We start from the raw sequence: 21,706 nt of genomic DNA, 5'->3' as shown, positions 1-21,706 counted from the left end.
ACGATCCTACTATTCGACATTATATAATCTAAGCAGATGAAAAAAAACGCTAAATAAAGGAAGACTCAAGAATGAAGGTTTGTTCCTTATTGTTTTGTTTAGGTAATTTATACTCTGTGGTCAGTGGACAGAGTTCCTAGCTACAGATCCAGAGGGTCCGGGTTTGATTCCCGGCGCTACAAGATTTTCTGAGTAGTGGGTCTGGAACAGGACCAATCAGCCTCGTGAGGATAATTGAGGAGCTACTTGAATGGAAAAGTGGCGGCTCCGGTCTAGAAAACCGACATTAACGATTCGTTGCTCTGACTACGCGAAACCCTCTATCCGCTAAAGTTGGCACTAACTACGCCGACAAGCGGCGGTCGCTCGGTCGGTATAGTTCGCTAAAGGACAAGAGCCACGGAGTTTAACTTATACGAATTAACTCAAACGTCAAAATGCTTTGTTTCATCCACTTATGAAGCTTCGTGCATTTACACGTCGACGAGAACTTCAAAGTGATCATCCATTATTTAGAATTTCAAATACACCAATTGGGTTACATACTTCAATTTAAGGCTGCATTAAATTCCTTTTCAAGTACGTATATACTCGTATTGACACACATGACGAATAATTGAAGATGCGACTGGGTTAAATGCGGACATACGGACCAGGGAGAGGACAGACGGAGAGATTACAAACATAATATAAGCGCGCTTTTACAAAGCACCAATTCGAACTCGCCAAACAAACCCATACAAAAGAGTCAGACTGAGAATCGAAGTAGGTGCCAGTCAGCTGCGTTAGGGCTCTGTGTCGGTTTTTCGGCAATCTTGTAGGAACGTTCAGATAATGAGTGTTGCGTCACATACATATGAAGTCATGCTCTCAGCTGCACATCTGATGGACCCCAGGAGTCAGAACACTTCTGAAGATGAAACCTCAGGGTCAGAAGAGTCCAAGGCATTTCCAACTCAGTGAGCGCATACAAAGTATGGTCTGAAGTACAATTACGCACCAGACTCTCAGAACAGAACTCAGGAAGCCTCTACAAATTCTTTTATTACATCTGGCCGCTGTCAAGAAAACGTGGACTGAATTCGGCCGAGTCCGGTTGGATAAGGATTATAGGATGTGCCCTGCTTACAACAGGACCTCCTACCAGAAACAAAAGCGTTAAAAATATAAAACTATAATTTTACCGTAACACGGGAAGAACATACATGGAAATTCTTTGTGAACATGGCCACCGTTTCATGATATTACCACTGCCGACTCATGATATTGCGCAAGCATGAGAACGTACATCTGATCTGATAACAAGGTCGCGCGAAGTATGCGGCACAACAATAAAGTGCAGATGAATTTTAAGCGTACTTTTTATTGCATCGATATGCAAGTACATTTCATTGCATTTAACTCCTAAATTAAACTGCGTTTATCCATTACGTATACTTTCATGACCTCCATTTTAGAAAATAGATATTATAAACCAAAGAGAGTGAATGTCGTGATAGAGTGGGTAGCATTGCGTTTTCTATTTCGGGGGTTCCCACGGTCCCTTCAAGTAAACGCCGAAATAGAATATAAAATCAGGCTGCGAATCATTTTCCAATTCATTACTCACTACTCATTCCCACATTCGACGCTCTATGGTAATAGTCTGCATTTCTCACCTACCTGTCTACCTATCTAATCTATCTGCCTATCCGTCCGTCCGTCCATCCATGACTCTACAGCTCTTTGTTTGACCTTGGCTACTTTTTTATTTTCTTGATCTTTTACACAGTCGGTAGACGTCTCGAACGGGAAATCAGCCCGTCACAAGGCCGCTACCTGCACACAGGACAGCGCAAAAACACAGAACATACGCACACACAGGACAGCGCAAAAACACAGAACAAACGCACACAGACATACATGCCTCAAGTGGGATTCGAACTCACCATCGCAGTGTTTGAGCGGGAGAAGACAGTTCATGTCTTAGACTGAGGGCTGTTGTTATCGGCGGCGCAACTCCTAGCAGATAACACATAATTCTTCAGTAGATAGATGCTTACAAGAAGGTATGAGCTGGAATGGTTCCATGTCTGCTGATATGAAAAGTTCGCACAATTGTCGTGCAGGAAACGACAGGTGCAGGATGATATGAAAGCTCACACAATTGTCGTGCAGGAAACGACAGGTGCAGGATGATATGAAAGCTCACACAAATGTCGTGCAGGAAACGACAGGTGCAGGATGATATGAAAGCTCACACAAATGTCGTGCAGGAAACGACAGGTGCAGGATGATATGAAAGCTCACACAAATGTCGTGCAGGAAACGACAGGTGCAGGATGATATGAAAGCTCACACAAATGTCGTGCAGGAAACGACAGGTGCAGGATGATATGAAAGCTCACACAAATGTCGTGCAGGAAACGACAGGTGCAGGATGATATGAAAGCTCACACAAATGTCGTGCAGGAAACGACAGGTGCAGGATGATATGAAAGCTCACACAAATGTCGTGCAGGAAACGACAGGTGCAGGATGATATGAAAGCTCACACAAATGTCGTGCAGGAAACGACAGGTGCAGGATGATATGAAAGCTCACACAAATGTCGTGCAGGAAACGACAGGTGCAGGATGATATGAAAGCTCACACAAATGTCGTGCAGGAAACGACAGGTGCAGGATGATATGAAAGCTCACACAAATGTCGTGCAGGAAACGACAGGTGCAGGATGATATGAAAGCTCACACAAATGTCGTGCAGGAAACGCTACGTGTATGAAACGATCAATGCAGGATGATATGAACAGACCTTTAAATAAACCAAGTATAATGAATGAATAAATAAATTAAATGGTAGCGGTCATGCTACAGATTTGTGTTTGGGAGGCGCTCGGTTCGAATCTCAGTCCTGACACCGGCTTTCCTCACTGAGGTTTTTTTTTTCTTCGGTTTGACCCTGCTGGCAAATGTCAATATAATGCCTCGATTACGCTACGACACCTTAATTCCACATGTTCTCTAATCCATCAATCCTACAATTCAACGCCATATAGTCTATATACTAAGAGCGTCGTAAAACAACCCCCAAAAATCACGAACAAGCGATAGAGGGGCCGCTCTCTCTGCGTTGCAGGTGAACGCCCTGGAACCACATGTTGCCTAACACCGCGCAACCAGCACTGCTGTGTGCCATCCAGACACATTACGTAACTAACCTGGTATTGCATCGTGAAATGGTGTTGCGCAACTTTTTTGAACTTAAACTTCACACGCACGATAGGCAGACCTACACAATTTCGTGATACATCAAAGTTCCCAAGAAATTAGACAAGCCTATGTGCTTCGCAACTAATTTTAACAGCTATGTGTAGACAGTTTACTGGGTTTTGCAGGTATGCCCTACATGCTTCTACTAATGGTTAGCCTTAATAAATAAGAGTATTGCGTTTATGCTACAAAAATTTAAAATAAAAATATTTCGTGCATAAAATTATAGAAATATCTCGGTGTTCCACAAGTCTCATGCGGGGTTTGCATGGAGCCGTTTTGTTTTCATTCCAAAAGCAAGACATTTTTGTTTCAGATATTACTGCGTATCTGCCTAAAAGATTAAATGGATATTACATACCAGCAAGAGCCGAGTTTGAGTATGCATTTTTATATTCCAAATGAGTTCTTTACAGCTGTGTGTACCTGAGCATTGCTCAATGTGCATATACAACTTCACTGCCTCACCACTACACACATCACATTATAGGGCCATAAGTAATTGCTCCTATTTTCTTAACAATATAACATCACTCACTCATGGAGCTGAGCCTTCCTAAGAAGGCGCTAATTGTGCAGCTACCCAAGAACTTCCCAGCATTTTATGGAACCCGAAGGTTGTAAGATTTGAGGCTTTCACGGCGGTGACTATGAAGAGAGCAGTCTTCTGGGATTTGGCACCGTGTATATGTGGTGTGAACCGACGTTTCGGAGGAACGTATCGCCTCCATCTTCAGGGTAGAAGAAAAAATATGAGAATTCTGCAAGCGGAGAGACCGTGAGAACCGGTAAAAGCGTCTGCAGAGAGAAACGGTAAAGCGAATACTCGCATTATCGCACCGAAAATGTTTGAAATCAAAGTTACATATATTTACTTTATAATGTGTAGGCATATGAAATTTGTCCGATGAGCTTTATGAGGATAAGAGACAATGTTCAGTTTAACGTCATGTAAAGCATAACTATCTGCCGGTCACGGTAGCCGAGCGGTCTAAGGCACGCACTCTCTTCGCTAGCTCGGAAGCCGGGACCGTGGGTTCGAATCCCACTCAGGGCATGGATTTTGTGTGCGTTTTCTGTGTTTGTCTACAGGTAGAGGCCTTGCGAAGAGCTGATCACCCGCCCAAGGAGTCCTACCGTATGTCTAAGATCTAGAAAAACCGAAGTGATCGCAGTTCATGGAGGTAGGCCTAGGCCCACTGGGGCTGTAGTGCCAAGGAAAAAAGAAAGTATAACTCTGGCCTACTTATTTTGCACTGGTAATTAAATTCGACCAGAAGCTTACAACACAAACTCTAAACACCACAACATAAACCGTCCGAATAATTTTATAAATGAAAATGCGGAGGGACAGACAGGCTTTCAGCCTACGCGTTCATAAGAAACACAAGACAACACTGCAAAAGGTAATGGTTAAGTTGTCTCTGTGCTTATTTCATTAAGAACCATGCAATAAGGACGTAGGGGGGCTGAACGTATTGATCCACGTATTCTTGATCTCGGTACTTGACGGAGGTGAGAGGTCAGCCTCACACCCCAGCCGCTTTACGCCCAAGGAAAGACCGCCGGTACCCATAGGACAGGAAGCGGTCTGGACGCTATAGATAAGTGAAGACCCTACTGTCCCTGTTGGTGAGTAAACTGCAAAGAACGTCCTTGGGAAATTTATGTACTACATTATGGATTGGATAGGGTGTACTCTATAATGTAGTACATAAAATTCCTAACGGCGTTCTTTGCAGTTTATTATGCTTACTTCCGCCATGTTTATAGAGGCCATGAAATACTTCACAATCCTGAAGTCCTTTTATAGCCTTAAGTGAACGTTTTTATTACGCGTGAATAAGGCCGAAAATCGGATTTTCGGTACAAATTTTAGTTCAGAGTATCCGAAGACGAGTTAAAAATCTATCCAACGGTTCAGGCGCTGATACAGAGCGTAAGGACGGACAGGACCCCCACATAAGGTGATCTATTTTACGACGCCTAAAGACTGGCAAAGGACGGGACTTCACCCCGATACCTGAGTTTGACCCACATCGAACAGCTTGTCTACTGATCATAAATAACAACTTCGACAAACGTCGTTAGCGACCGAAGTTGCATTCTGAGCTATCACAGTTCCTGGCACTATAGTGTTCCTTGGAAGGATGTCAGCATATGGCCGCGCCATAGCTCAAGAAGTTAGTCGCTGCCTTCCCACAGCGGCGGCCCGGGTTCGACCCCGGGTCTGGTCAAGTGTGATTTGTGGTTGACAAAGTGGCGCTAGGGCGGGTTTTCCCCGAGTTCTTTGGTTTCCCCTGCCAATTTTCATTCCACCAAATTCTCCACCATCATAATCACCCGAGGCAGGCTACAATAGGCCAAACAGTGGCCGCCGTGCCGAGTGGACCCAGTTGGACTCCACCCCTCACTAAGAGAAAAAAATGTCAGCATATNGGCCGCCGTGCCGAGTGTACCCAGTTGGACTCCACCCCCCCACTAAGCGAAAAAAATGTCAGCATATACCAGGCATGTCCAACTTCAAACAGGTTGTGATCGACTTTTTAGTGTCGAAACTGCCAGTGATCTACCACCCCCTCGTATCGTCGTACCTCGCTTTAAGCAAAAATACTCATAAAAATAAGACGACACATGATGTTTGTTGTAAAAGCAACATACATTGAAAGTACAGACTACATTAATACGTATTTTCCCTTCAAAATCTGAATATAATCATATTATATTACAAGTGAATTGTACATGCTTTTCACGTATAATTTCCTTATAGGCCTATGAGATCGATCAAAAATCGTCCCGCGATCGACGCGTTGGACATGCCTGGCATATACCAACAGCAAACTATAGGATCAACTACAGACAACCAACGTACCCTGAAATAAGAAATGGTATAAATTGGAAAGGGGCACGCGGTAGTGTAGATTGTTGAGGCACTATGCTACAAGCCGGAAGGTCGCGGGTTTGATTCCCGACGAGGTCATATTTCTTAATTGACCTAATCCTTCCAGTCGCACTATGGCCCTGGGGTGGACTCAGGCTGTAACAGAAATGAGTATCAGGAATTTCCTGGGAGGTTAAGAGCGGCCGGCTCGTAAGGCTGACCTTTACCGCCATTTGTGAGCCGACTGTCTAGAAAATGTGGGAGCCTGGACGTCTCACAATCCTACGGGCCTTCATGGCCTGTTACAGGGATACCTTTACCTTTTCATGCTATAAATTTGTAGAGAAAAATACGATTCGATTAAAATCCGTGAGACTTAACCTAAGTTGACCAGAGGACAAAACACGATTCCATATGCCAGTAATCCCCATCCATTTGAATACTGCACCCCACCGAAGATGTTGTGAAAAAGCGTAATCCCAGCACAGTACAGTGCAAATAAAGCTTCTCTTGTAAGGTATGAAGTTTACATAGCGGTGACTATGAAGAATGGCGTCCTCTGGGATGTGGTGGCATGTAGATATTGTGTGAACAGACGTTTCGGAGGAACGTATCCCCTCCACAGCCACTTGCTCACGCGGGATCCTCGTTCGCGGATTTTTCTACCGTGAAGATGAAATGAAATTCATACATCTGGCTCAGGATTCAGGATAACTGACGGTTTCCTCAACACGTTTATGAACATTACGATCCCATAAACGGCTGAGAATGTCTCGACCAGCTAAGCGACTATAAGCTGCTCAAGAAGAAGTTAAATAAACAGAGGCTGATACGGTAACTAACTACATATACAAGGTAGCCCACAGAATATTTTTCCTCACAGTGCTGCAATATCGTACAGCGAGTAGCGACCGTGAGCAACATTTCTTCAGGCAGTATTATATAAGCCACCAATTTCCGTAGCACAGCTCACATCGGAGACGTGCCTTTCCAAGGTCCTTCAACATCATGATCTAGAGGAAAGACATGAAGCATGTCAGTAAGGATTATTAATTTCATGTGTTACTTGCCACATATGCAACGCAGAGACATGTTTCGGAAAATATCCTGTAACGAAAAAAAAAGAGCCAAAAGAAAAAGATAACGTACCCGGTCAGCAGTCTCTATGAGTTATTAACTGCGCTGCTTAAAGGCGGATACTCCTTTTGCCATGGTCGCAACGGACACTTGCAAAAGGAAGCTCCTGTCAGCTTTGCCATGTCTTTCTGTAAGTCAATCTGTGTGCTCGACGGGTTTTCATTAATTTTTATATGGGAAGTTTTACTAAAATCTGCCAACACATTTACATTTTACGATTCGAGGTATTCACAGCAGTGGCTATGAAGAGTCCTGCCTTCTGCGATATAACGCCGTGTTGTCCGTCGAAAGTCAACCGACGTTTAGGGGTAACATGTCGCGTCCTTCTTTACGGTCGAAGAATAAGCCAAGAAAGAAACCAACGTGAAGCAGGTAGTACTGTTTCATGCTGGTTTCTTGCTTGGCTAATTCTTCGAACCTGAAGATGGAGGTGATATGTTCTTTCGAAACGTCGGTTGACTTCTAACGGTCTACAAGGCGTTAGATCCCGGAAGACAGAACTCTCCGCGTTTACATCTTAGGTTAACTCGAGCACTTTAAACGGAAAACTACACACGCTTCTGTGTGCAGCTCTCCAAATATTTATGGGAGAGAAATGTGTTCGAAATATAAGTTGTAAAGAAAAATAAAACCAATATTTTATGGCCAGCACATATCTGTAATAAGTCTTACAATTTTCGTTATAATTAAACAAAATTGTACGAAGGCGTCAGAACTGTTATGCTGTATGTATAATTCCAAACTTATTGATTCTTCTGTCCCTCCAGGCAAATGCCACATTAACCAACTAATATTATTATAGCAGAACCCGTAGTTTCAATACCGCAGAACTATTAATATCTATGGCTCTACATTCCTTTGTTGGACCTTGGCCGCCTTTTTAGTTTCTTGATCCTATACACAGTCAGTAGGACTACTTGGATGGGGGATCAGCCCGTCGCAAGGCCGATATCTGCACACAGGATAAACGCACACTATACAGACATTCATGCTTTGAGTGGGATTCGATTCGAGTGCCTTAGACTGCGGGTCCACTGTGATCGGCTCTCAACAGTCATCCCTACCAAAATTCTGTATTAAATCTCAGTTCCCCCCCCCCTCTTGAATCTCACTATACTAGCAAGACTGCGTGACCTCTGTAAGTCAAGACGTTCCCCGTTGTGTGATGCCCTAAACTGCCCATTAATTCATCCCCCTTGCGTTACAGTATTTTAGTATTCTTCCAAACACTTGCGATGTATGTTATATCTCGGAGGCACGCTACGATATGCATACAGAACAAATGACGATGCTTCTGTACATCCCTGTCTCGAGAGTTCCAGAAAGCATGATGGCAACAGTTTTTTTTTAACTGAATAACAATAATAAGCGTTGTCAGGATTTACTCATCCCACAACTTCAGCATGAGCAACATTTCTTTATCTCTGCATTATCTTTTATTGTGCTTCTATTCTCCCACACAGCTACCCTCCTGCTCTCGCACTCTTCTAAACAATCATTCCTATTTCCCATGTTGCATCTCTTCCAGCCCTGTACACAGCATCATCAGTTCATACAGCATCGTAAAATACATTTAGAACCTGGATACTGCGATCAGTGGGAGCCGTTTTCAATCTAGAAGACTGTAAAATGCGCCTTAAGGGCTATAGGTGTCATCTCTGAAAGTGAGATTTGCTATTATCTTATGAGCTAGGGCAGCTCAGTTAAGTTAGGGGGTGGAAAATCTAGGGACGGACAGGGACTCTACTTTTCGCTTTCCCGTCCAGACTGGTTCTGAGGTGCACCCAGCCTCCTACTGGGTACTCTTCTCAGGGGAGTAAAGCGGCCGGAACGTGAAGCGACCACTCACATCCATCTAATGTCAAGATTAAGAATACGTAAAGCTTCACTTCCACCCTGCATATGTCTTCATGGGACGGGGTTAAGCACACGGACAATGTCCACAGCCTGTTTGAGGTGACCGCCTGCACAGGAAACCTGCCGTCAAACAAGCTACGATCTCCAACTTCTAAACCTTACATTGACAAATATGCTACCACACCTTATTCGACGCGTCATAAAATAGACGAACAAACATATTTCAAATAACCATAGGAATGCAGTTAACTCAAAGGACATGTGGACCGGCAATTAGGTGGGATCAGGGACACACTTTCGTGAAGGTCATGGAGCAGTGGACAGGCTGTATCCTGGTGCTGTTCTGTTATACCGGCTTCAAACCGCCTTTGAACAGACTGGTATGATGATAGCTGACACTGATTTCTACGAACAGCAATCTCCAAATATTAAGCATTATCCATGATCCACCGGAAACTTAGCCTAACAAAAAAATAAACCTTGGCCCCTTGAGGTCTTCACAGCGGCGACTTCTGGGATGTGATGAAGCGTGGTCTCGCAAAGTTCGCCGACATTTCGGGGGAGCACACTGATTTCATCGTCAGTGGTCGTGAAGAAAGTCGTCGAACTTCCACCGGACTAAAGACCGTTGCATCCCATCTTCATTGTAGCCTAATTTCATATCTAAGTGTACGGTCGCGGAAGCATATAAATGTATCCATATGGAGCTCTTCTCCTTGCTGAAACTACATGAAAATCAATGGATTCAGCAAAATGGAGCTGAACACAACAAGGAATTATTTGAAGAAGGAACATTTCCAAGGGATTTGAGCGTCCCATGTCTCCGGATCTAACATCACTAAATTTGAGTGGGGTTTTAATAAAAAAACGCGTGTATGAAAATAGTTGAAGTCACTTAGAATGATTGAAAAGTGAACGGCAAAAATGCCATCGGCAGAATCACGAAGGAAACTCTCACACGTGCCTCCCGAAATATGGTCAACAGGTTGGATGTATGTATGCAGTGTCTTCTGTAAACACTCATTCTTTATTTAGAAAAGATTACTTACTGTTCAATTTACATCGTTATGTGAGACTTCACATCGATTAACACCTAGTTTTATGGCGTACAGTTCATTCTACATCTATAATTTTCGTACTTTTTTTTTACTATTTACACTTTACTTTTTCCCCGCCTTACATAACGATTTACATCTAATTCTGTCTCTATATTTTCCTGCAATCCTTATGTCTGTAGCGTTTGTACCAAGTGTAGAGCTGTTCACTGATACGTACCTCCAATTTGTGCCAACTTTAAAAACACACGGAGCTATACTTCTACAACACCATACGTCTTCATGGCGTAGTGCTTAATCAGAAACCGGGACAACGTTGATCTTCTCATAAAGAAACACTGTTAGAGACCGTCAATCACACAACTGCCCCTGTGTGCAATGCAAAGCGAGATGAATTGTTACCTTTCATTGTGCAGCATGGCTACTCTCACGCGGCCATAGACTACCGCCACTGGGGAGTTCCTCTGAGCAGAAGATTCCGATCCCTCAAACTCTGGTTCGTGATACGTAACTATGGCATTTCCGGTCTGCAGAAGTACATCCGGCACCACATACGTCTGGCAAAGAGATTCGAGACCCTCGTGCGCAAAGACAAGAGGTTCGAAGTATGCAACGAAGTTAAGGTAAGTAGGCAGCATCCATATCAAATATGAGAAACATACGGTACGACATGGACAATGAAGCAGAAACGCAACGGGACATTCAAATATACACCAGCCACGCACGTTTTCAGTCTGTGCATTGCCTACTTCTCGCACTGACGGACTACTTCTGCTAATATCGTAAATAAATTGAGATATGTCCCATTCGAATTAGTCTAGGAGGATGATTTAAGCACAAATGTATCCCTGAATGTATAAAGATAATTAAGGTAACAGTAAAATTATTTTCTATTATGAGTCCAGACGATTGCAAAGAAATTTAAACATTTCCATAACTTGCACAAGACATAGTACCATTTTCGAACTGATGCACATTTTCATTCAACGTGGCAGTGGCACTATGGCCCTGGGGTTGACTCAGCCCCTAACACAAATGAGTATCAGGACACGTCAACCGCGCCATAGCTTAAGCGGTTAGTCACTGGCTTCCCATCGCGGCGGCCCGGGTTCGATCCCGGGTCTGGTCATCTGGGATTTGTGGTGGACAAAGTGGCGCTGGGCCAGGTTTTCTCCGAGTACTTCGGTTTCCCCTGCCAATCTTCATTCCACTAATTGCTCCACAATCACCCTCACATATCATCTGGGGTTGGTACAATAGGCCAGAAGTGACCGCAGTACAAGGGACTTAGTCCCGCCCCACTAGCAATAAAAAAACCATCAAGTAGTTTAATGTAATTTACCTTAATATCTCAATAAAGGAAGCATTAACGACGCTATCAATAGCTCAAAAGAAAGTAGACGAAGGCGGTTGTGGCCTAATTTGACGTATTATCCAAACATTTTCTTGGAGGGACTGACGAAAATATTAGGTAAGGTAACGCTAATTATTTGGTAATACTCATTGGGCCAAGTTACATGTAAATAAACAGGTCCAATGGAATACAAGTGTATTTAAGGGATCTGTGGAACTGAATTAAATATTGTCATGTATACGGGGTTCCGTGACTAATAATTGTGGGCTCTAGATTTGATTGTTAGATTTATTGGACGTCTCTATTACAATAACACTTGATTACAACTGCTCTCGCATTGAACTCCTTCCTAAGGACTGCTGCGTTACAGATCTCTCCCTGTTGTTTAGTCTCTCGGACTGCTCTCTAGTCTCTTGGACTGCTCTCTAGTCTCTCGGACTGCTCTCCAGTCTCTTGGACTGCTCTCCAGTCTCTCGGACTGCTCTCTAGTCTCTCGGATTCTCTCTCTGGATCTGAATCTGAGACTGAACTCACTTCATGCGGACCGAACACAGATCACCAAGTAGAGCAGCTGATTGTTCTCTTTTATTCTCCGTTGACATGAAAACGTGTGACAATCTCCGCCAAACGCTTCGAATCATACCAGAATATGTATATGTTGCCGCGGAAACGTATTTCAGCCAGCCGTTGTAACGAAAACTTAGTGTTTACTTGGTCGTCGCTCATCAACGAACGTCTGATTCTGGTTTCACTATTCCGGCTTTCAGGCGTCACGTCACAACATAATATCGAAAATTCAAAGCGAGCTCTTGAGAACATGATAACCTCGGGTTACATAAAAGGCGGAGAATTTCTTGAGTAGTTGAACAACTATTACTTTCTTAACGAGGACTCTGCTTTATTGATTTGTAATTAATTACATAAAATTCAAATACCATAAAAAGGTAAGAAGGTAAAGTTGTCCCTGTGCTTAACTAATCAAGCACTGTACCAAGGAGGCGTATGGGGGGGGATGTATAGATCCGCGTTTCCTTGGCCTCGGCACTAGTTCGAGGTGAGTGGTGAACCATAAAAACAAAACAAAAAATATAATGAAAAAATCTTCATGAAATGGGACGCCTTATAAAGTGAAGGAAGTCCTAATCATGAGTCAGACATTAAATCGTACCAGCACACGAATTTAGCAGTGGTTTCCACTGTTTGCGCCAGGTTTCCTTCTTGTCACACGTCAAGGCATGCCACAGAAGTGGAACAGAACCTGATGCATCTGCCTCCTCGGTCTACACTGTCAAATTAAAATATACAGTTTTGAGCTCAGTCTTGTAGTGTTGCCTGAAGCAAATAGTGTTACTCTGATGCTAACACCTGCTTCCTCATCATAAGTTTCACACGCGTTGGGTATATCACACCACTCGGATATGAATAAATTCTCCGTCACTTCGATTATGAAGCCGCCCTATGGAGAACTGTTAACAACTAAATACGGAACATGTATCCGAGTAATTGCGTGTGTACCACGAAACAGGTTATGACAAGAAATTTGGTATGTTTAGGCTAATTATGATTTTCTATTGCCCTGCATAATGTTCGAAAGCGTCGGTCACGGTAGCCGAGCGATATAAGGCATGTGCTGTCTTCGCTCGCTCGGAAGCCGGGATCGTGGGTTCGAATCCTATACAAGGCATGGATATATAGTATGTGTATGTATTTATTCCGTTTATGTTGTCCTGTGTGTATGTAGGGGCCTTGCGACGAGCTGATCACTCGTCCAAGGAGTCCTATCGTCTGTAAAATGATCATGAAACTGAAAATCAGAGGCCATGGCCCAAAGCGGGCTGTAGAGCGAGTGAAAAAAAAAGTCCGAAAGTGTCGCATGAATCAGTGGCTCATACGAAGCAAGTTACATTCTTCTTGTCTGGGAACTGTTTCAGCTCGGCTTAGTGTGCTTTCGGCTGAAGGGAACGGACGAACTAAACCAGAAGCTGCTGAGCAATATCAACGCGTCTGGGAAGATTCACATGGTACCCGCTTCCGTCAACGAGAAGTATGTCATCCGCTTCTGTGCAGTGGTCCAGAATGCCACGGAGGAACAGATCGGTGCGTCCCCTGAAAAACGAAAGTTCTCGCATCTCAAATAAATGTACAGCAGAATTTTTGTATGGTTTCGGACACGTTCGCTTATTTTGAGTGAAGAAATAAATTTCAAGGATGTGGAAAAACTATGAAGAGCCGGGATAGCGCAGTCAGTATAGCTGGACGGCGGAAGGGTCGGAGTTCGAGTCCCAGTAGGGACAAGATTCTGCTCCTCTACACGTCGTCTAGACAAGTTCTGAGCTCACGTAGCTTCCCATATAATGGGTACTAATATTTCTTTCCCCGGGGGTAAAGCGGCCGGGGCGGGAAGCTGACCTCCAGCTAATGCCATACGCCTTCATGGGGTAGTGCGTAATTAGTTAAGCACAGGGACAACTTTACCTTTTTTACCTGTATGGAAACACCGTACTAAGACAACCCAGCAGAGGTATAGCAAACAGAGATTTCAGAATACACAAGAATGACATGGCAACGTTATGGTACTCAGAGAGTCATGCAAATAAGGACCGTATAAAAAAAAAACATGGTTGCGAAACCTCTAGGAAAGCGGCCACAAGGGTGACTGAGGAGATTAGAAAACGATATTACAACGCGCTTAGAGCAATGTTATGAGGATACGAACTAGACTTAATTGGCTGAGGACAATGCCCAGTGGTCAGTGCTGTTATGGTTGTTTTTTATTCTTCAGGTTCTATTATCAGAGAGTTAGCGCAGGGGATATATTTGTACAAACAGATGTTACACAAATATTGTAAGAACAAACACATCTGCTGTAGGTGCAGCCTGAAGTGCACTATTAAGACGTCACGTCTTTCATGAATGTACAAGATCTTGCTCTATCCTTGCTGAATATACTGCAGCACAGACTTGCATAGACTTCAAGAGCTCTAACACATGTTCCATTTTTCCTTTCGTAGGGTAGCACTAGGCGCAGAATAATTCGTTGCACTCGTCGCGTGTTTAAGTTCGTAAGACACATTTGACAACAATGTAGCGTGTTTTGTGTGTGTCACGCCACAAATAAGTTTACGCCGTGTTTGATATAGCGGATTTATTCCACTCGCTCACCCTACACACCTTACAATCATTAGCTCTCGCAGTGTTACAATTACTGCTTACAATATCTCGGCAATACTGGACTGTCTTCTTCAGCGGTTGGATCCAGACTGACTTCTTTGGCGACTAATCCATGACTCTCTTCTTCGACGGTTGGATAAAGACTGACTGTGCGAATGCATTCAACACCGTTTTATAATCTCGGCCGCTGCTATGCAAATGAACCCTCTGTTATAACCGTGGAGACTCCTGTTAGAACTACAATAGAGCGATTGTTGTTTCCTATGCAACGGTCTGTTCTAGCGTTTCCATAGAAGTGACTCTTCTGGGTTCCAGACACGTTACAATACTTTGTTATACACAGGCATATGTCAGTTAATAAGTGGAAATTGAACACACAGCCAACCTAACAAATGCAGGCAAAACAAGGTAAGGGTAAAGTTGTTCTTGTACTCAACTAATTAAGTACTATGTCATGAAGGCGTATATGGGAGTGGATATACAGATCCACATTTTCTTGACCTCGGCACTAGTTGGAGGTGAGTGGCCAGCTTCACGCCCCGGTCATTTTACCTCCGGGAAAGAGCCCCCGGTACCCATTGGATAGAAGATTGGGTGAGCCCCAGAGCCGGTCTGGACGATATGGGAAAATTAAAATTCTTGACCCTACCGGGACTCGAACTCTGACCTCTCGGTCGTCCAGCCCGAAGCCGGTAAACAAGACTAGACTATAAATTATTATGGGTGCTGTCCGTCACTGCAAATATACGTCGCTCAGTCTATATATGACTTCTGGTCTTAATGCACTCTTCACGTAATAACTCAATCAATTACACGAACTCCATGGACAATAGTACTTCCTAGGTAGCTAGTAAACAAACACCTCCCCCCCCCAACAGACCTCGAAGATTCATTACCGCTTTCAAAAGAGTCCGACACTGGTCTATATCCTGAGGCAGAGCAGTCCAGTCCCTCAATAACTGCTACTTAAGATCAATTTTGACATTATCCTCTCTTGTACAGCTGCACTAGTTACTGACATTTAACTTGTAAATCTAATCACAGCAGCGTAAACTGACTTAACCCGAATTTTGTAGTGATATGTCCTTCACACTAAATCTAACATACAGTTAGTTTGTTCTGGTACTCGTACATATCGAGAATATAGCTTCAATTGGAAATGTTAGCCCTTTAGCTAAATAATAAGATAACTGACCCTGAACAAGTATATTCTTCATCCATGCAAGTTTGGAAATGTATGCACATAGTAACACTTTCGGTGCATTTGCTCTGTTGCTGCACGGGATGTGGCAAAATCAGTTCACGAGGGAAAATGACTTCGGAGTAAAGAAATGACATAGAATAAAAATCCTGTCTGTTAATCATTTTCAAACTCGTAAGAATTATAGGAAATGGTTTGTGGGCATAAAATATGTTTCATTTTTCTCTACGTCTGTTCGAAACATTTTTAGATTTGATACGTACTGAAGGAGTTATGCTCGAGATACAAGAAGAAATGCATTTACATCTTCTGGTAAAGTGTTCGCTATTTCTGTCCGATTTTTACCAAAATTACATCGCATCGACAAAATTCAGTGAAAATCTCGATGGCAAATGTAATGAAAATCTCTCTTGAAGCCGATAAGTTGTTACGTGCAAACTGTGAAGCTAACAACCGCATTTTTTAAACTTTTCTTTATGAATGCGTCAAAAATAGAGACTGATTCAAGCTGCCCATCCTTCTGACCATGCATTGATGTTAAAATCGAAGGTTCAAAGGAACTGGGCACGGATCGCGTCACTGGAGTAATAATAAAATGCAGATCTCCGTTCCGTTCTTTTGGAGAGGAACCCAAGCACATGGACTATTCATGGAGTAGATATGCAAACTTCCGTTTATACGAACTCCCACACTTGGTATTACGCATCTCAAAACTCAGACGTTCGGTCCAACCGAGAGACCGTAGTCAACATGTCTGCGCAAAGTGCGTAATTCGAATGCAGGGCCCAACAGCCCCCCCCACCTACTTTTGATTTATACCATTCCTTCGGCAATTATGAATTGTGGCATCAGCAGTCCTTACGAGGGTCATTTTACGACAAAAGAATCAGTAGCTCGCAAAACAAAAGTCAGTAAAAATTAATAATTTCTATATTACACGTTTCACATTGAAAATAACACAATTACTCTAGCACAGATCTAATTTAGTTAGGAGAAAGTTCTAAGCAGAACATCTAGAATCGAGAGAGAGGAGGCCGGAGAAAATAACACAGACATTTGCACTCTTCACAGTGCCTGCGTTGTTAGGACGATAACATCAAGGAGAATAAAGCCGACAATAGTACAGCTCACATGGGGAAAACAGGGTCATAAAAATTTTTCTTCGGATAACCTCAAAGAAGGCGATCTATGGGAGACATAGATGTAGATGGGAGGACAATGTTAAAATGAATCATACAGAAATAGCGTATAAGGGGGATGGAATAATTCAACTTTCTCACGACAATTTCCGACGATGGTGATTAGTAAACACGGAAATGTAAAGAAATGCAAGAGCCAGCCTACTTTCTGTTACTAAAATTTTTAGTACGACAGATATATTACTGTACTGCACTCTGTAATTTTGTTTTATTTCATTTTTTAAGAAAGTAATAAGCAAGTGCATATTCTGCACATGCCTACGTCATACTTGCTGGAGACAACCTCGAGTTTCGAACTGTAGCCATATTTGTAACTTCTCGCCTCCGAAAAGTATGTGTTATACGATGTGTGGGTATGTTTATCGTCTATCTCTGTACCAAATTTCACATGCGAAGCTGCAGTGGTTCACAGGCTACCGCCATCAAACCGTAAGCTGTAGACAACATTTAGGTTCTTATGTTCTACTTTACAAACACGTTACATAAACAAATTGTGCATATATTTCCAAGATCTATTACCAAACAACATTCCATAAACCCAAAGTAAGTGTGGATAGTGTCGTTCCCACCTCGTCAGTTCGCGCTTCTCCGATATTATCGTATTACTCGTCGTAAGTAATGACAACGCAAGGCGTTGGAGTGGGCTAAATCAGCACAATGTTTATACCAAGTTTCATGAGGATCGGTTGGATGGATTGAAGCTAAAACTGAGGGAGGACACACACATACACACACACATATATACATACACACAAACACACCGCGATTACGGCCATCTCGTAACTGTATTTTCCCTCCTAAGGTAGGAAGTGGGCTAAGAGACAGGCAATATCTTGATCAGCTGAGAAGCTATCAACTTTAAAAGAAACTAAGAAGATTAGGAATTTAATGCGTGATGGTCACTATATGCATCATCTGTTTTAACATTTAAAAACTCTAAACCTTGCCCGTGGAATATATTTATGTGCGACATATGATTATCACATTAAGGAGCGATTATTTTCCAAATCACCACTAACTGACTGTTCAGAATGGAGAGTCGGAAAGAACACATGAGGAAACTGTATATTACGGTATGCATCACACCCTCCCAGTCTTGTTATGTACTATTCAGATCAGCTTCACGCTTCAAGATTTAATTAGCTGGTGCCTGGTCTTGCTCTCAAACGCATTAGAGTTTCACACGATTTACTTTTTTCTTTCCTTGTCAAAATCTTTACTTCTCCGCCATATAAGAGAAGTTCCGAAGTCACGCGGTCGCTCAGTACCAAGGCTTGTCACACTGTCGAGTCGGGGATGGAGGAAACGACTTCTAGGTGTGAAAACAATTGCAAATAGTTTCATACGCAGTAGTGAACAGCCGAGAAAGGTCAGTCCTTTAACAAGGAGCTTCAAATGATCCGATATGAAAAAAAAAGAAGAAAAAAAAACTTCTACGTCATTACACATTTTGCAAAGCTTCAAATTTAGAGGAAGTCATCAAGATGTACATTAGTGAAGTCGGTTCTGGGGGGGGGGAGAAATAAAAATTGCAGGGAATGACAATGTATCGTATCCATTAGGTGCTTTTCGGTATAATCAACACTGAACGGTTTCCTTTTGTTGTCAAAGAGTTAGTTACACAAGATATTGCGAACACTGCTCAATTAACGTAAAAAAAGTAAAGATATCCCTGTACCAGGCCGTGAAGGCCCACAGGGTTGTGAGATGTTGAGGGTCCCACATTATCTAGACAATCGGCTCAAAGATAGCGGTAAGGTTGTCAGCCTTACGCGCCGGCCGCGCTTTACTCCCCAGGAAAATTATTTATTTAATTTCTGGTATTCATTTCTGTCAGAGGTTGAGTCAACCCCAGGGCCTAATGAGGCTGGAAGGAGTAGGTCAATTAAAAAGAAATCCAATGACCTCATCGGGACTTAAACCCGCGACCTTCCGGCTTGTAGCAAAGACCTAAAAGTATGCTCGTCCATTCACCAGGGAAAGTTTACGAACACTTGTGGTGAATATGAAACAAGAAGCTTTGTGCAAGTTATTATGAAGTGGCTAGCAATTTCTAGTTGTATTTCTGGAGCCCTGAGCAACACATTTCTCACTGCAGACCTAACTTTATGGTTTTCACGATGACTACAGCATCTCCCGCCTTTAATGTGGTTATCGATTTTACACTGTCAGTAATTTAATGGTGGCTGATGTTTGTTCAGTCTCAACATAATTTTTCTTAGCCCACATCCGCACTAACTGTTTCATTTATAGGCTCTGCTTATTCATGTTGCACACAGATTATGCCTGGGATGTCATCACAGAATTTGCCACGGAACTGCTGGACACACACAACTTGGAGAAGGATCAGGTATGAAATATGTACAGTACAATTTCATATAGCTATTATTCCTTCAAGGCTCATTCTTACTAACCAAATTTGTAAATGTTATCTGAATTAATTTCAGGCTTCAAAGTGCTAACTACATAATTATCTAATGTCACGATGCTTAAATATGCCATGACTGTACTCTTAGTCATAATCAGTCTATCATGCAAAGCTACATAATCCACACCGACGACAAAAGGCGTATATGGAAGGATAATAAAAAACTGAAGAGTCCTATCTTCTGGTATAACGCCGTGTAGTCCACTGGAAGTCAATCGACGTTTCGGAGGAAGTCGCCTTCACCTTCAAGGCAGAAGAATAGGCAAAACAAGAAACCAGCATGAAGGAGATAACAAGCAGACCTGAAGTTGGGAGGCAAAATATTCCTCTCAAATTTCGGTTTACCTTCAACGGACTACAACGACGTTATGTCCCTAAGACAGAAATCTTCATAGCCATAGCTGTGAGAATCTCAAATTCAACAATAAAATTGTTTTTAAAGAAATAGGGTGTTAGGATGTGGAAAGGATTTATCTGACTCGCGATCCATTCAAGTGGTAGACGCTTGTAAAGACGGTATGTATAATTACGTAAGAGGCGGGACATCCACCCAGAGAAGGTCAAGTCTAGCTTCAGACAGTGTATGCCGAACAGAACGTCTTCAGGTCGCGTGTTTCCACACAAAGCATCTTCATGCTGGAAGAGGACCGCCGCTTAAATCGGCGTCTACCTCTAATTTTAATCTTAAGAGGGGTAATACAAGCCATGTTAGGTGGATCCCTTGTCACCACGGCATGGCGCGTCCTCAGGTTGCGGATGGAGGAGACGGGATCCAGATATGGTGGGGACAGAGGTGGCACCGAACCAGCAGGCGAATATACATTCTTCTATGGAAACGGGAATGAGAATCATGAATTATGTACAGGTTTTTTCGAAAATAAGAGAATCATATCAACAGTTACGAGGGTAGAGTTAGATACTGATAGGATGCCATACATAATATTGTACTAAGAGGTCGCGGGTGTGATATCATCGTTCTGAATGTCCATGCCCCAACAGAGGGCAAAATTGATGACATGAAGGACAGTTTCTATGAAGAACTGGAACATGTATTTGATAAATTCCCTAAATACCACACGAATTGTTTTTGTTAGGAAATTTCAATGCCAATGTAGGTAGGTAAGACATTTTCAAACAAACAATTGGGAATGAGAGTTTACACGAAATAAATAATGATAATGAAGTTACAGTAGTAAACTTTGCCACATCCAAAAATCTTATTGTCGAATATACTATGTTCCCAAATTGTAACATCCATAAATTTACTTGGACATCTCCTGATGGGAAGATACACAATCAAACAAGAGCATATTTTGACAGATAGGAGGCGGCACTCAATTATACTTGATGTCCAATCATTCAGGGCAGCAGACTGTGGTACTGACCACTACCTGGTGGTGGCAAAGGTTAGGGAAAGACTGACAGTGAGCAAACAAACAAGGCACAGAGTTCATATGGAGATGTTTTCTCAAGAAATTAAATGCGGTAGACTGTAAAAAGCAGTATCGTGTTGAAATCTCAAATAGGTTCGCGGCCTTGGAAAACTTAGACACTGAGGTGGATGTTAATCTGAAGAAGCATAAGCCATGGTTCGATGAAGGATGCTCAAAAATATTCGACTAAAGGAAACAAGGCAAACTGCAGTGGTTATACGATCGAAGCGTAATAAAAGGGGATACTCTGAACAATATAAGACGCGAAACCAGCAGGCATTTCAGAAATGAAAAAAAAATGAATACCAGAAAAAGACAAAATTGATGAGCTTGCAACGAACAGTAAGAGCAAGAACATTAGGGACATGTAGGCTATAGAGGAGTAAATGACTTTAAGAGGGGTTACCAGCCTAGCAGTAACTTAGTGAAGGATGAGAATGGTGATCTGCTTACAGATTCCCACATTTTGAATAGTTGGAAGAATTACTTCTGTCAGGTATGAGGTTAATTGACGGGAGGTTGGAGAAAACTACATAACGAGTTTTATAATTTGTACTCCTCACCAAGTATAAATAAAATGATCAAGTGAAGGAGGATGAGATGGGCAGGGCATGTGGCACGAATGGGGCGAAGAGGAATGCATATAGGATATTGGCGGGAAAGCGAGAAGGAAAGAGACCACTAGGAAGACCAAGACGTAGGTGGGTGGATAATATTAAAATGGATCTTATAGAGATAG

General features: G+C 42.7%; 2 protein-coding genes across 2 annotated transcripts in view; one reads left to right on the top strand and one right to left on the bottom strand.

Moving 5' to 3' along the window:
• Window positions 1–21,706, bottom strand: part of LOC111867569 (ribonuclease P protein subunit p25-like protein) — a 145,127-nt gene that overhangs the window by 80,678 nt on the left and 42,743 nt on the right. The window lies entirely within an intron of this gene.
• LOC111867565 (aromatic-L-amino-acid decarboxylase) overlaps window positions 1–21,706 on the top strand; it is a 51,561-nt gene that overhangs the window by 21,331 nt on the left and 8,524 nt on the right. Inside the window, exons 8-10 of the mRNA XM_023857549.2 lie at window positions 10,598–10,804; window positions 13,467–13,632; window positions 19,386–19,456. Of these exons, the coding sequence (XP_023713317.1) occupies window positions 10,598–10,804; window positions 13,467–13,632; window positions 19,386–19,456 (444 nt within the window). The remainder of the gene's footprint in view (window positions 1–10,597; window positions 10,805–13,466; window positions 13,633–19,385; window positions 19,457–21,706) is intronic.

The sequence above is a fragment of the Cryptotermes secundus genome, unplaced genomic scaffold (genome assembly GCF_002891405.2).
Source record: "Cryptotermes secundus unplaced genomic scaffold, Csec_1.0 scaffold480, whole genome shotgun sequence".
Taxonomy (NCBI): Eukaryota; Metazoa; Arthropoda; class Insecta; order Blattodea; family Kalotermitidae; genus Cryptotermes; species Cryptotermes secundus.
This window is presented reverse-complemented; position numbering and strand designations above follow the sequence as displayed.